Below are 16543 nucleotides of genomic sequence, written 5' to 3'. Positions count from 1 at the left end.
GATGGGATGGCTGGAACTCTGAGAATTGGTCATAAACCAACGTTCATTGAGCACAATCTTAACTTCAAATGGTCGCTGAATAAACGGTCATAAGCTGAGGACTACCTGTATTTGATTTGCAGTACTGATTACATTTTTTTTTCAAGCATCGCAATCAGAACAGCAGTCACAGTAAGATTTAATGTTAAAAAAAAAGTACCATAAGAATAAAATTGTCTTTACCTCATAATCAATTATGGGTATATTTGGTGCACTAGGCAGAGGCACTGTTGTAATTCTTCTGATATATTCACCTAGTTCTGCTCTCATTTTCAGACGGCTGTCTCCAGAGAATGACCACAGGATTGCATACACTAGGTATCTCTGAAATGACAGTATATTATCGGTACTGATGTGAGGAAATAGGATTGTATTTAAGAAGCACAGGGAAACCAGCAACAAGAGTTTAAATAGCCTGGTAATTTTATTGCCTCAGAATTTTGGTGAGGGGACGGGGCAGCAAACAAGAATTACCTGGATGTAGCGTTCCAACTGATCTATTTGCATGGGAAAGTCTGGGTGGTTGGCATTATATTGTGCTACATTGCGGCACGCTTGGTGAAGCATGGAAAAGAGAGAACCGAGACATCGTAGTCGGGTGAGGTCCATAATGTGCTCCAGTTTAAAAGCATGTTCAAGTGCCTTTGTCACCAATCCATTAGATGTGAAGTATGGCAGCATAATTGTAGCTGCATCCCTTTGAATCTGTCAATGAAGCATTTCAGTAACATTACAGCTAGAAATTACCATACCAGAAAACAAGAGCTAAATTTGTGTAGTGAAGTAAGGGAAATCTAGACCCCTAGGTTTACCTGCAGCATTGGAGATGCCGTTTCTTCACTTTCATCTTCTTTTCCCTTTCTCCTGCGCTGAGCTTCTTCTTCACCTTCATCCAGAGGAATACTTCTCAGTCGGGCCAAGAAATTATTGAAAATCATGTCGGTACTTAAAACATCTTCACTGAACCAAACCATACCGCATCGTGACACTGTGGCTAGAGTGGCATATTTCAAATCTTGAACTTCAAACATGATGCGCACCTTTGGAAAAAACAAAAGGGTGGTTTCTGAAAACATTTAAACCAGACTTCTTTATGGTATCTGTTCAGTACACCCTTCTTCAACTATCCTCTCCTCCTTTCGAAAAAAACAAAAAATCAAAGAAATAATCTCCTGGCATGGGCAGTTGAAAGCTACTGCAGCAAACGCAATGGGAGAGCTTTATTTCAAGATATTGGGAAGTCAAATTGTATGTACAGTACTCCACACTGTATATGCTAGAAGGACTGTAGACATTCTGCATGCACACTCATCCTGGACACAGAATCTAAGCAGGGGTGAGATTCTACATGGTTGGACCTGTTCTATAGAACCAGTTGTTATGATTCTGCCCAGTTTGGAGAACCGGCAAATCACACCACTGGCTGGATCCTCTCCTCCCCTCCCCTCCCTGCCCACTCACTCTTTACCTGGCAAACTTGCCTGCTAAGTTGCTATTTTTCTTCCCCTCCCCCATCAGCTGTTCTGCTATGGAGATTTAGATTAGCTAGAAAGCAGGAAATCGATGGATTTCTTGCTTTCTAGCTAACCTAAAAGCAAACCTGAACCTTCCTTAGGACTGAAGCTTCTATTTTTCAGTGCAGATTCAGGCAATAGATTGCAGAAAGGTATACCTCTGAATGAATCTGTGATTCTGTCTGCCTGCTTTTGGGTAAAAGTTTCTCTCTTTTTTATAAAAAAATTCAGTATTTACATACATGGTGTGTTGTGAGTTAACTTTGTGAGTTTGCTTGCAAGCAAATTTTATGTGACAGACTCAGGTAGCAGATTGCAGAATGGTAGATCTCCAAGTGAATCTGTGATTCTGTGAGCAACTCAATCTGCCTGCCTGCTCTGCCTGATTTTAGGTAAAAGTTGTTCTTTTTTTAATTAAAAAAAAATCAATATTTACATAAATATTTACATACAAGCCATGCCCAGCCAAGTCATATGACCACCAAACCACACCCACAAATTAGGCCACGCCCATAGAATCAGTTGTTAAGACATTTGATTCCCACCCCTAAATCTAAGTATTCACAAGGATATATGCTAGACACTGCCTAAGCCTGTTTACTAGATAGGAAACCGTGAGATTTAATATCTTCCCACAGCCTCAGAATACACTGGTTGAAATTTCTACAGAAACCCAGGTAAAAGAAGTAACAGGAATGCTTTTTCAAGGGCCTTGTTTCTTTCTGTAGGTAAAGGTTTTAAGCAGGAATTTGAGATTAAAGTTTTTATTGATTTTGATATATGTGTACTGATTAAATTTGTGTAATTACTTGTGCCATATCTCTACAGGTAAGCCTCGCTTAAGGACCACAACTGGGACCAAAATCTTGGTCACTAAGTAAAGTGGTCATTAAGAAAGACATCAGATGACTTCTTTGCTCAACAACTGCAATCTCAACACCTCTAGTTCTGGCTGTTAAGTGATTTCATGAGTCATTAAGCAGATGTAATCCCGGGTAAGGAGCCTGGAATGCCTCAGGGAAGATCCCGGGAGGCCTGGTGCAGATCCCGTGCAAATGTCTCCCTGCTCATGAGCTAAAATTTCTGTTGAAATTCAAGCAGGAATTCAGCTTGAGCAGCTAAATACTTGTGCACAGCCTGCACCAGGCCTCCCAGGGCTTCTGCCACCACAGAGGCCTCCCATCCTCCTTATTTTACAGTGCTGCCTCCCTGCTCCAAGACTGTAAATCCTTTCTGGATGAAAATCCTCTCTTGATTTTTTGACTTTTCTCCAGCCAGCCCCCAGAAACCAGGGGAAATCCTCTTGTCTCTGTGGGCTGACTGTAAATGCCCTGTGCTGTGAACGCTCTGTGCCAAAGTGCTGTTAGGATTTTGGCGTGGGCCCTTTACAGCCAGCTTCCACAAACCAGGCAGATTCCTACTGGCAAGTGGCAGCGGCTTGCGATCTTCCCTGCTAGTTTCCCTACTGACTTTCTGGGGAAACTGGCAGGAAAGATTATAAATGGAAATCACACGATTGTAGGTTTCTTGGCAAACAAGGTTGCCAAGTGCCCAGACCACAATCATGTGCTCGCAGTGGTACTACAACCGCTGTAACTTTGAGCCTGGGTTATAAGTTCCTTCATTCAATTGCTATTTAAAATGGTCATTATAATCATTAATGATTATATTAATGATTATAATCATTAATGATCATTCAAATGATTGTTAAGTGAGGACTATCTGCATATAAATTGGGGAATAGTGTAAATTTTCCACATTTATCTTATATTCATAAATCTAGCTTTATAGACGTTAAGTCACCATTTTCATTTGTTAAGTTGTAGTTGAACAATAAAAAGGCAAATTGCAGCAGACTAGTAGCATCTTATGATTTGAGTGGGTCATTTGATTCCTTTTCTCTTTTTAATAGTTATCAATGTTGTCCAAAAGGTGCTTTTTCAAGAGGCAACTGAACTTTCTTTGGGACAACCAAGACCTGATGATTGAGAATCTCCATAGACGTTATCAATGTTGCTTTCCCATGAGTTGGATAACTCTGAAGTCACCTTTTTTCTACTTTGATATTTGAAATTCAGAAATTAAAAATTTTAAAAAAATGATTTTTTGGGGGGTAAACAGAATACATCAGCAAGCTGCTATACAAGAATTAAATCAATATTCTGATACTCTGTCGTTCACATGTAGCTACATTAAATCGCATGGAAATAATATGAATTTAGTGTAGATAGGCTTACATTTGGTGGAAGACTTAGACGTTCCCCATTTGGTAATGTCAGCAACTTGTTGTCATCCAGAACAGAATTCAAATTTTCAACCCACTCGGGATCAACATCTCCATCAAAGATAATCCACTGTCGTTTTTGTAGTTCCCCTCTCACATTATCTATAATTCTAAAGAAGATGATAAGAATGTAGTACAAGTTAGGCAAAATTCTGAATCAGTTTAAACACCTTATTTGGAAATCTTTCTATTCACTTTCACATCATCTTATATATTTCACACTTACTTTCTCAAGACATGGGTAAACAATCCATCTGTCCACTCTCTGGTGTTGGGATCCAAAGTACCATAGAGATGGTCTTTGCTGATAGCTTTGGGATCAATTATATGTGCAACACCTTCCACCCCTTCTAGTCTCTCCAGAGCTTTTAGAAGTACTCTCCAAGCCATGCTCTTTCCACTTCCAGAAGGACCGACCATCATCAAGCCATGGTTGATCTGGGTAATTTGATAGAGCTGAAGAACCTATAAAAAAGGAGCAGAATGGGGGAAGATCTTTAATCGAGAATGACAACAGTTACAATAATCTTGTTTAAATTTTTAGACAACTATTTACAGTCAAATCTCATAGGATTTTATATTACGTTGTTAATAACAGTTGCAAAGCCATACCTTTTCCACCCACATGCTACCAATATCTTCTCCATCACCATATGTGAGGTACATTTCCTGACAGACTTTCTTAAGTTCTTCTCTCAGTGCAGTCATTTCTCCTCGGTGATACTGAATGCCAGGGAACACGTCTGACAAGAGACTGAAAAGCAGCGGTATATCTTCTGCAACCAGTTTTGGTACCATAGTTTCACAGACACTCTGGATCAGAATCTACATGGGAAAAACATTTATTAGACAAACTAAGAAGCAAAGTAGTTATTTATTTAATAGTGCAGGGTTCAAAGATTGGATATAGTAGAGTTACTATACTGAAGTTTAAACTGGACATTTTGTTTTTCTTGTTTTTTTTAAGATAACTTCAGACACTATCAAATATTATTTGTGTGGTGGTTGGTTCAGATGCATTTTTGTTTAAACAAATTACTGTGACTGTTACTAACTGATTAACTTAACATTTATAGTAGTCAGAGAATTAAGAATACAAATAGTAGCGTAAGCAAAAATGGAATCTGTTTCAAGTGGAAAACAATAATGGGCTCTTCTAATCATTTTGGAAATTTTCAAATATAGGCCCAGCTATTTTGTATTTGAAGTGTATAAAGCTTGAATCAAGCTTGAAACATTTCAAACATATAACATTTGTTCTGCACTCCAATCTGGTTTATTTGAATTAAAAATGAATTGAACATGAAATTTTATGCACACTTGTACTGAATATCAATTGCAATCTGAATTAATTCAAAATCCTTGTATGTTCTTGCATTTAAGGATCTGTCTGATATAACTGTAGAGTGCATTAACCAATCCGCATAAAGTATAGAGCATACCTCCTGTTCCGGTAAATTTTCAGCAATTTCTCCTTCATCAACAACTTCACCACGCTCTTCCTTCTCTCGTTTTATTCTCTGAATCCTTTCTCTTTTCACATTGCCAGCACTGATCAGAACACTTTTCAAAGCTCTCAAGCCGAAATCATAATGGCTTTGAGAAGAGAGCTGCTCATCACACAGTCTAGGGAAATAAAGATGTCACTCTCACAACTATGTTTAAATAAAAACATTGGCTTTAGAGATGAAGACACATTATTATCACATTCTAGAACATTACTTCACAATGTTTCAGCTGTTTTATTAAATAGTTCAGATACTATCATCTGTTCCTAGAAAATACATAGAAATGTAGGCAATACGTTAGCAGTTTTGAGCTATGTCATGTAATATGATTTACATATAATAAATTAGTAAGAATGTTAACTACAGAATGGTAACTACAGTAATGCCAGCATCTGATTTAACATAGTTATCCAAGAATAAATCATCCTACATCCCTCTGTTAACAATGATACTTACTTAAAGAAGGGGACAATCTTGTTGGCAAGCACTTCAGCTGTCCGAAATCCTTGGGAATACAACATAACCTGAGCAATCAGTTGACGGTCAGGCTTTGTCATGGCCAAACTACGGAACAGTTTTTTCAAGTTGTCAGGAAGATTTGATCGACCAGCATAGCCAGGGTTCATTGTGATGAAGATTGCCATATCTGGGCTCACTTTCACTTGTTTGTTCAGCAATTCACAGGTAATGGGGGCAGCAGCTGAAAGCAAGCATCTGTCAGTAAGTTTTCACTTCTTCACTTTTCAACAACTGACAGAAAAGGAATCCAGAAAGGCTGGGGAATGTATGCATGTACTGTATGTATGTATGTATATGTATATTTTATATATTTACAATTTTATTTTCATGACTTCTATGGCTGAATATCTCCTACAGTGGCTCTAGACAGCTCACAACAATCCATAAAACATAGTTAAAAACATACCCTTCACCCAGGCACCACACCAAACATCCTCACAGATCAATGCCTTATTCTAGCCCAAAGCATGGGGGAAGAGCCAGGTGCTCACAGCTCTCCAGAAGGCTAAAAGGATAGGGATCCCACTGCTCTATGGTGGGAGGCCAAGGTACCATTAGAAACATTTAAGGGAAGGGACCTGGAGTACACCAATCCTATTTAACCTACTTGGAAAGGCATATACTCTCAGGGAGTCCCACAAGTAACCTGGTCCTGTGCCACATAGGTTTGAATTATGATAACCAGAACCTTCAATTGCACCCAGAAAGCAACTGGAAGTCAATGGAGCTCACATAGCACAGTGATATTCAGGTAAGACACCTAAAACTGTGTGCCACTGCATGTTGGACTGCTTGCAGCTTCTGGATGGTCTTCAAGGGCAGCCCCACATAGATTGTATTGTAGTAATCAAAATGGAAGGTGACTAAAGTATGGGTGACTGTGAGAAATGTATACCGGTAGAAAGACAATGATATAGTAAATACAAGGGGACCAACTAACTAATTTGATGTATTTTGATATACACTTGTTTAAGTAACCCTAGTCCGTGTTTTTCTATATTTAAGAGGAAAAAAATCCATCTGTTTATTTTCTGGCTATCTTTTATAACTTAGTGAATAAATTACCTCTTTTCACAAAAGTTTTATAAATACATATATTGCTATATTATATTACAAACCGATAGATTAAAAAAATATTAACTGTAGTGTTTCAAAAAATGTAATTATATTTCATAAAATAATAACAGTATTGAAATACAGAAACTATATACTTGAAAAACTTCTAAAGCATTGCAAAAAAAAAAAAAAAAGCTTTTCTTTTTAAAATACATACATTTGTCATAGTTTGGATTTGAGTGTTCTCGCAAGGCTTCCTGAATGCACTGGACTTGCTGAGAAACAGCAGAAAGCATTCGCTCTTCAAGTCTATTGAACTCATCAAAGCAGCCCCATGCACCTACTTGACAGAGGCCCACAAAGATGCGGCCCATTGCCTAAAAAGATAAAAGAGAAAAAAACATGAAATTGAAAAGGAATGGTAAGATATTAGATGTAACTCATCATCTATAAAATCGGGGATTTTCTCCATGGTTTTTAAGAGGCAAAATCACAATATAGCCCAAGTCTTTTGTTAAATATTACAGACATATACAGGAACTTCTCTTGCAATAAATTTTAGGCTCATAATAGATAATTAGATGCAAGATCCTGTTTGTTAATTTGGATTCCAGGATACAATTGGAATTGTAGCTATTGTACCAGTCTCCTTGCTGTATAGCATTTTTTTCTCCCTGAACTACGAAACTCTGTGGCCTGATTGGTGATGGTGTTCTCCAGGATTATGGTTCTGAGGGACTTCAACTTGCTTTTCCAGGAATAGAATTAAGGTGGCTGTTCATAGCCACCATGACAGGTATGGATCTGACCCAAGTCATCAAAGGCCTGATCACAATAGCGCTCATACTTTAAATTTGGTTTTCCAGCTTGGAGCAGTGGTGGTGGGCTCTGGAATTAAGAGATACTGCCATCATTCTGTCATGGACTGATTGGTTTTTGATCACCCTGGAATGTTCCAGAGCTGCTCCTTGCCACAGGGAGGCAGAATCTGTTTCATTGATATATTCAGGGTGCTTGGTGGACCCTACTGGATTTCAAAGAGTGCTTGGGGCTATTCTTAATTTCAAAGAGTGCTTGGGGCTATTCTTAAGGTTTGGTGCACAGTTCAGTTGATGCCTTGTTGCAGTTTGGAGTGGGAAGAGACCTGGACTAAATCAAGCCTATATGGTCTCTCTTCTCCCATGTAGCCTACCTTTGAAAAATCATCTGAAAGCTGCAGTTGTACCAGAATGCAACAATAAAATTACAGGCATGTAATTTTTACTTTTTTTCAGTACACCTAATATTACTTTTGTGGATTTTTGAGCTGCATTGGATCCTATCAAATTTTTGGTGTAATTCAATGTATTGGTTGCTATCTTTAAATCTCTTCACGGTATAGGACTAGGATATTTAAGGGACTCATTCTCCAGTTGTCTCTACCATTTCCTATTTTGGAGAGGATCAAGTGATTGTCAGGGAGGATGCAAGGGGATGCATTTGATGTGCGGCATGTTTGGAGGTGTGTTTGAAGCACAGGTCAGGGCCTGCTTGAAACATGCGAGTCAGGGAGGACATGCAAGAGGCTGCAAGAGGTGTTGTGTGGGTCAGGCAAGGTGCTTGAATGTGTGAGGTAGATGAGTGGCTGTATGGACCAAGTGCAGAGAAGCTGGGGAGGATATATGGGTGGGGATCCTAACCCAATACAATGAAAAACCAAGAATGACATGTGGTGATTCTTCCAAGCTGATTTATTTAGCTTTTCCACACTGATAGAATCTTGCAAAATTGAAGCACTTTACTATTTGCATCTAACATATACTCTGAGAACTATCATGGAGGGACTGTTTTAACCCTCTTTCTTTTACACAAAATATCTGGGTTACATTGTTTCTTAATACACTTCCTCTATTCTGGGAATCCATCCTACTATAGTCTATCACATCCAGTGATTTGTGATCTCCCCCAGTGACTTTCTGGGGAAACCAGCAGAAAAGGACACATATGGCTATCACCTGATTGTAGAGTGCTTGGTAACCAGTCATAAGTGTGAACAGGTTGCTAAATACCCAGATTACGATCATATGATTACAGGGGTGCTGGGGTAGCTGGAACTTTGAGGACTGGTCATAACCATCATTCATTCAACACCATCATAATTTGGAATGGTCACTGATCAAATGATGTCTGTCTGTCTGTCTGTCTGTCTGTCTGTCTGTCTATCTATCTATCTATCTATCTATCTATCTATCTATCTATCTATCTATCTATCTATCTATCTATCTAATCATCTATCTATCTATCTATCTATCTATCTATCTATCTATCAATCAATCAATAAATAAATGTAACTGGCTGGGATTGTTCTTCCTCTCCAAAAATCCATGTGATTTAAAAAATAGGAATTATGTTGTTTGGATTTCATTTTATTTTCTAAAAGTGGGATGTTTAATTTAATTTTTGAATTATTAAGATTGGAAATTGTGGAGAGATTACTTAATTTATCTGAATGAGTGAGGGCTTTACAATTAGCCTATCATGTAAACATTATAGTATTGCTAGATTTATGCAAAAAAACCTAGCACTTTTGAGATAAAGATACAACTTGAAACTTTTCTAAAATAATCTAATTATAGATAGAAATGTTATACCTGGAAATCAAATGTTTCATCACAGTTGAAAACAAGAACAAATCGTCCAAGCTGATGTCCAAGAGCTTTAACGGATTCTGTTTTACCAGTTCCAGCAGGTCCTGTTCAAATATAAAAGAGGCAGATGACTTCTGCTCTAGAATAGCAGCATAATCTTGACAGGAAAAGAATGTATGAGCAACAGCTTACCAAATGGAGATCCTCCCAGCCTGGCCTCCAAAGCTTGTGTCATAGTCAGGTAACAACGATCAGTGAGGGGAGTCTGCACCAGTTTATCTTGGACTCCAAGGTACTCAAAGCCATAGTTGAATTTGGCATTAGCCATCTGAATGGATAGTTGCTGCAGTACATCAGTTTGTTTAGGGTCAAAGTAGAACCTCATCTGGCTCAACCAATCAAATGATTTGGAGTTGTCAATTTTGCTCTTGATCAATGATCTTGTAACATCTCTTTGGTGAACCAATTCGGTGATCTTTTGAAAAAGCAATAATCAATCTTAGTATGTGCACATAATTGAAACTTTATTAGGCCATGAAATGCACATGTAAAGTAACATGAATGTCTGGCCAAAGGCAATTAGTTATGATGATGACTTACCAGGTGTTCCAGTTTTCTTCTGCGGAGAGGAGGCTGCTCCATCAATACAGAATCAGCAAGCACAGTCAGTGTCGCTTCGACATTGGTTAGGACAGATTGCAGAGGGGTACTATCACCACCTCCCCCCATGCTGTTCAAAGCAGACTCCACATTTTCTGACCAGGCAATCTGAGCTGAAAGGACGACGAGTTGGGCCTAGAGAATTTTTTTTAAAAAAAGTGTTAAGTGTTATAGGATATTTTGGCTTCCTTTCTCTCAAAGCATTTTTATCTTATTATAATGCTGAAAGTAAAAAACAACAACCAACAATACCTGGTACTTGTCAATCCATGAGATGTAAGTAGCTGGATCAATTGAAGTTGCCTTGCCAAAGATCTCAATTTCTGTTTCAGACTCAGCAAGAAGTTTGGCAAGTGTTACCCTCATTTCTTTTTCAACAAGTGTGAGCCACTCATTGATCTTCGGGTGTTCAGTGATTGATACAGGAGTTTTGAATATCACCTGGAAACAGAATTGTAAGCTTGTTATTGATTTTAAGAGAAAAATGTTTTATGCCACTTGATCCAGAAAACAGATTTATACCTCTTCTCCCTCACGTGACGATATTCCCAGAACAATAGAGTTGTCTTCATTGAGGATGATGCTTGACACGCCAGCAAACATCTTCTTGAAATGTTTCTGCAGTTTAGCTACATTTTTGCTGTTTCCGATGATTTCAAGCAAATCTTCATCCCCAACAAAATAGAACCTTAAAAATAAAAATTCAGTATTTCAATAGATCCACACATCAAAACAATGAATTTCAGATCTAAACTATTTGTGGTTTTCTTTGCAAATTGATCAAATGAAAAGGAAAAAAAACCAATTGCCTACTGAACTTAGAAGTCATTTATTTACACTTATGTAGATGGACAATTAATTCTGAACTAAGTTGCTTACCGAGGGAAAGAAGCTCTCTCTCTCTCCAGGTATTCTCCCAAAGCTTTTTGGATCTTTCCAAGCAAGTCTGCTAATCTTTCCAGAGATCTCTGTACTCCCTGAATATTCAGAACATCCATCACCAAGGGAGATTTTGATACCTTTTTCATGAGAGCCAGAAATTCTGTGCTGATGCTGAAAAACCAAGAGAGAAAGCTTATCCACTTTATTTACTTATATTTTTATACTGCTAAATTTGCCAAAGACTCAGAACAGTTAACAAATGATCATCATGATATAAATTAAGCCATCTACAGTAAATAAACCAAAATTAAAATAATTGGATCTAAAAAATGCCAGGTAGTCCTTACTTAACAGCTCCATCAACTTAAGCAGTGTGGTCATTAAATTTGATGTCAAATGACTATACCAACCACCTCAGTTCTGGTTGGGGTCATTAAATGTGGTATCACATGACCACAATTTGCAACTTCCAGCGGGCATTGCCATTGATTTTGCTTAGTAAAGCCTGCTCTGAAGGTCGCAAATATTGATTACATGATCCAGAGATACTGCAACCATCATAAATGTACACTGGTTGCCACGTTCCTGAATTGGGATCAGGTGAGTCATAAATCTCTATTTTCATCATAACTTCAGGAAGTCACTGAATGAGTTTTTGGTAAGTGACGACTACCCGTTGTTATATAAACCTGATGGAACACTAATAATTGATTTAAGGGGAGGCTGGTCTATAGAAATTAGCACAATAATCAAAAAATAGAATTTCCTGACATCATAGACGCCAGGAACAACCAACAGCCTCTTCTGTGATAATTTCATAGGAGAACAGGATTATATAGGACAATGAGAATACAGTTCTGCAAATATCTAGTTATCAAGCCATTTAGGATTTCGTAGATCAAAAATCAGCATTTTCAACTGCACTCAGAAGCTTACTGGTAGCTAATACAGGTTAGGAACCATTTTGTACCAGTTCCAGTTTCCAAGTAGATTTTACAGAGAACTATGTAGAGATTATTGTGATGGTGATATAATTACTACTATTGAATTGTTCCATAAAAACTCCAAAACTAAACACAATATTAACATTCTCATATTTACATCCAAAATTGGGGCCAGACCATTACCTTTGAAACCGCTGAGTTTCAACTGGCAGCAGATGTTTGATATCAGCACTACCTGTGAAGATGCCTTCCAAGTAAACCCATCGCCTCTGGACATCAATCCAGACATCAAAGAGTGCCATAATTCGATTCAGTTTATCTTCCCAGCTAAGGGCATCTTCTTCAAATACCTAGAAATAAATAATAAGCTTCAATGAGTGAAACAAATTCACAGTAGGCTGAAACTACTAATTAAGGCATCTATTAATTTATGAGTCACAATAAAACAATTATATTCAGTAAAAGTATTAACTGTATCTACATAAAGACCACAATACAATATATAATAAAATATAATAAACTTTTAAAAATTGTATTTCAAGCCAGAAATTAGAATGTTAACATCCAAAGTAATTTAATTGTTTTTCAAAATAGGCAGTGCTTTTGCTACATTTTATTAAACAGACTCTGCAAATGATGATGTATCTCTTACAGATCTTAAAAAACAGGCAGACTAGTGACACAAGCAGGTATTCAGATAGCTGGGCAATAAAACCATTTTAGCTGTGAGTTGTGATTGGAAACAATTTCAATGTGAGTAGCCCAACTGCTACATTTAACTGATATTGGGACCTCTGGATATTCTGCCAATGATAATAATTTATAGTTTTGTATAGTTTTGTGCTTATACTTGTAATTTTTTTCAAGAATACATTGAAGCATGGTTTAACACAAAATGTTCAAAAATACTGCAATATGAAGAAGATAAGATAAAATAAATATAGCTAGTCATTACCTTGTAGTATGGAGAAAGCTTCATTGCAGATACACTGTTGATGTGTTCCTTGACCTTGTTGAAGAGGTCATCCCAACCACGAATCAAACGGCATTTGTTTTGATAGTTGACCAAGTCCAACTCATAGGTATTCCATACTTCACGTATCTTTAAATAAAAGGAAATAACCTAGAGCTTAGAGTAGTAAGGACTATGAAATGTCTTCACAAAACCTTGTTACAAAATACAATCAATTGATATTTTTGTAAAAATCACTAGAATATAAATTGAAAATCTATGAAATGGTATAGATATTAAAAATGAATTGCTACCTGTTTTAAGAATTCTTCCAGTGCCATCTCTCCTTGTGCCACAAGTAGCACATCCTTCACAATCGATTCATTCTTCTGCAAGTCAACATCCCAAATCTGCCCCAGAGTTAGTTCAGAAACCACCCAATTGACATGTAGCCTCTTCATCAATTGTTTCCAGTGACGATCCTTGAGGGCTTCTGATTTCAGCTCAATTACCAACATATTTATCTGGACAAAAAAAGTTTTTTTTTTAAAAAAAGCATAAAATCATTCTTTTAAAACCAACATACTGCTATATTCAAGTAGTTTTCAAAAGCAAGCTTACCTTCATGTAACCCTTCAGAAGTCTCTGAACATATTCATAGGATGCATACTGACGTAGCCGAGCAGGAAAATTTTTCAGCTGGTTTAGTAAGCCATCTAAACTTTGGCGAAGCTGTTGAAACAAGAACAATTTGGAAAAATTGCAAATCTTGAAGTCTATGAATGTATGAATGTTAATACATGCTTCATTACATACTTGCTAACATATTTTAAACTAAAAGAAACTATCTGTGATGCTGACCAGCTGTATACCTATTGTGGTTTGCAAATATAAATGATCATATTAATTCACTGTAAAATTTCTTGGCCTTATTTGGGCTTTATTCTAACTCTAGTTATATGATTGTTATGTAATACTGTCAAATTGATATATCAAACCCATTTTCCAAATCTACTCTGGAGTCTTGGGGGACTTTGCAAGACTAGGGGCACATTAAAGTTGTAGCTCAAAGAGTGTGTAAAATTGTATCTTAGTTTTTTCCCCTTAGTTAAAATTAACTCAAAGTCATCCAGTTCCAATCTTTTTGAAAAGAAGTAGCTGATGTCTTATCTAAGATACAAACCAATAAAACAGAAGTAGATATCAACATAATACTCTTGTAATATACTATATGTAATAGTAAAATAATGAAAGAAAACTTATCTAAAAATGTAAATAAATGTAATATGTTCCATTTCATAAAGCAGCTCTTCATTTTTTAAAAACCACTTTTTCCCCCTCTGGCAATAGTGTCACTTCTATTTTTTTGTTTTATTTTATTTCATTTAACAAATTATTACAACCATTCAACTACCCAAACAACTCTGGGGAAATGGGTGAACATAACCAACTACTGAAATTCAAGTCAAAAGAAACTGTGTCAAGCCTCCTAAAAATAATAATATCAACACATCAAACAGAACCATACCCATCGATGTCCTGACCCCAGCTTGTACTTGTTTAAACATTATTTTGACATGGATATGCCACATTTCATTCAATGAAACAGTTTGTAGTAATGTAAGTATTAAAAATACAAAAATAAAAACAATAGGCAATAAACAATGTAGTAAAAGTTAATCAAAAGGTATAACGCCAAAATGAATGAATGTTCAAATATCCTTCCCAACTAATATTCATATTAAGTATGTATAATGCTATACTGAAAAAGTCAATTTTAATGGATGTAGGAACTTAAAAGAAACTAGTATGGAGACATGCAGTATCAGTCATCACTAGGTTATCTCCAGAGGTTCTTAGTTTTTAATAACCATTTGTCTGAAGTGGTGTCATTGGATTGGAAAAAAGCAATTCCATTGTAATAGGGCATAAAAGAGGTTATTACACTTCAGAGGGGGGAAAAACTTGCTACAAAAAATGGGGGGGGGGGGGGGGGGGGGGGGGGGGGGGGGGGGGGGGGGGGGGGGGGGGGGGGGGGGGTAGAAAAAAGGGGGGGGGGGCTGGAGGGCATGCAGCGTCATCACTAGGATCTCATGAGGCTGGTGTCCATTGGGGGGGGGGGGGGGGGGGGGGGGGGGGGGGGGGGGGGGGGGGGGGGGGGGGGGGGGGGGGGGGGGGGGGGGGGAGGGGGGGGGGGGGGGGGGGGGGGGGGGGGGGGGGGGGGGGGGTGGGGGGGGGGAGGTAAGGTTCCGGTCTAGGCAGGGGGGCATAGTGGGGGGGGGGGGGGGGGGGGGGGGGGCTGGCGGGGGGCCGGGGCGCCGACCCCCCCGCCCGGGGGGGCGGGGGGGGGGGGGGGGGGGGGGGGGGGGCGGTGTTGGACTAGAAGACCTCCAAGGTCCCTTCCAACTCTGTTATTCTATTCCATTCCATTCCATTCCATTCCATTCCTACTCCTATTCTGGTTAAATAATGGAAGAATAGTGAATAATGGAAGAATAGTTCAATGATTTATCCTTGTGGACTCTTAACAGGCATACTAAAGTTCCTAGGCCTCTCATTAAGAGATTATCCAATTTGTTCTAATAAATGCTTACCTGCACATTTGGAAAAAAAGTTCTAAATTTCTACATTGTAAGAATTAGGGACATAAAAGAGGATATATTACAGTATATATTTAAGAATGGGTGACACCCCTGCCTCCAGTTCCACATTCACATGAATAGCTGAAGTAATACCTTTCTGGGTTGTACAGAAACCCAAGGTTGTTCCTTCATTTGATCAATTTGTTCCCAAACTTTTGAAAGCTCAGACCAGACTCCTTTAAGGTCCTGTAGCTCTTCTAAGGCAACCTGTGATGCAAAGAAAGTTAAAATATGAATACATTAAAACACGTATAGATTCAGTGATAAAATATATGATTTCTGAAGAACCACTGTAATTATAGCAGGACATATGTATACAGTATATGTGTTTCTAATCTGAATCACAACTATAAAACATTCATGTTCCAGTTCTTGGAAATCAAACTGTTATTTTTCTTACTTGGACACGTTCTTCACTGCCACTGAGAAGTCCTGTATCAGTAAGTTCCAGAGCTTCTTTGGCCTTTGCGCATTTTTCACGGTCATCTTTCAATCTTCCAAATTTTCCTTCATATATGGTAAGCGCTTGGAGAGCCTCCTCTGGACGTAGGTTGCCCTTAAGAAAAAAGTTATGAAATTTTAATGTAAATTTTAAAATATGTTACTTTAGAAGTCACTATTACACAATTTGACACTGGTATCATATTTCAGCTTTATAGCTGCTATAAAACACCCTTAATTAATTTTGGGATATACCTTAAGTATTCCAAGGATACCATTAAGTATTGTGGAATTCTACCCAGGGAACTTGGTGTGTATTTGAAACATACATACTTTTCAGGTAGTAAGAACATTGTATTAGGTCTACTGTTTCAATCACTGTGTTCAATCAAAGCACCAAAATTAATTACTGGTTTGTGGTATCAAGGAAAGTCACCAAAACAATATTAAAGCCATGCAAACATGGGGTGAAAAT

The 16543-nt window shown here is 37.9% G+C and overlaps 1 protein-coding gene across 2 annotated transcripts in view; it reads right to left on the bottom strand.

The window, feature by feature from the left end:
* Nucleotides 1–16543, bottom strand: part of DYNC1H1 (dynein cytoplasmic 1 heavy chain 1) — a 66340-nt gene that overhangs the window by 31440 nt on the left and 18357 nt on the right. For both annotated transcript variants that reach the window (XM_026680183.2, XM_026680184.2), the window contains exons 17-37: nt 16028–16183; nt 15721–15834; nt 13607–13717; nt 13300–13509; nt 12989–13135; nt 12217–12383; nt 11087–11260; nt 10730–10895; nt 10460–10648; nt 10148–10342; nt 9740–10022; nt 9551–9651; nt 7138–7297; nt 5802–6045; nt 5280–5463; nt 4450–4662; nt 4064–4302; nt 3791–3947; nt 852–1079; nt 514–744; nt 223–363 (exon numbers count right to left, since the gene is read on the bottom strand). In XM_026680183.2, the coding sequence (XP_026535968.1) occupies nt 223–363; nt 514–744; nt 852–1079; nt 3791–3947; nt 4064–4302; nt 4450–4662; nt 5280–5463; nt 5802–6045; nt 7138–7297; nt 9551–9651; nt 9740–10022; nt 10148–10342; nt 10460–10648; nt 10730–10895; nt 11087–11260; nt 12217–12383; nt 12989–13135; nt 13300–13509; nt 13607–13717; nt 15721–15834; nt 16028–16183 (3810 nt within the window). The remainder of the gene's footprint in view (nt 1–222; nt 364–513; nt 745–851; nt 1080–3790; nt 3948–4063; nt 4303–4449; nt 4663–5279; nt 5464–5801; nt 6046–7137; nt 7298–9550; nt 9652–9739; nt 10023–10147; nt 10343–10459; nt 10649–10729; nt 10896–11086; nt 11261–12216; nt 12384–12988; nt 13136–13299; nt 13510–13606; nt 13718–15720; nt 15835–16027; nt 16184–16543) is intronic.

Source organism: Notechis scutatus, chromosome 1 (genome assembly GCF_049901735.1).
Source record: "Notechis scutatus isolate UNSWTSFEM ecotype Mainland chromosome 1, rNotScu1.2, whole genome shotgun sequence".
Lineage (NCBI taxonomy): Eukaryota > Metazoa > Chordata > Lepidosauria > Squamata > Elapidae > Notechis > Notechis scutatus.
Note: the sequence above shows the minus strand (reverse complement) of the source record. Positions and strands in the feature narration are given on the sequence as shown.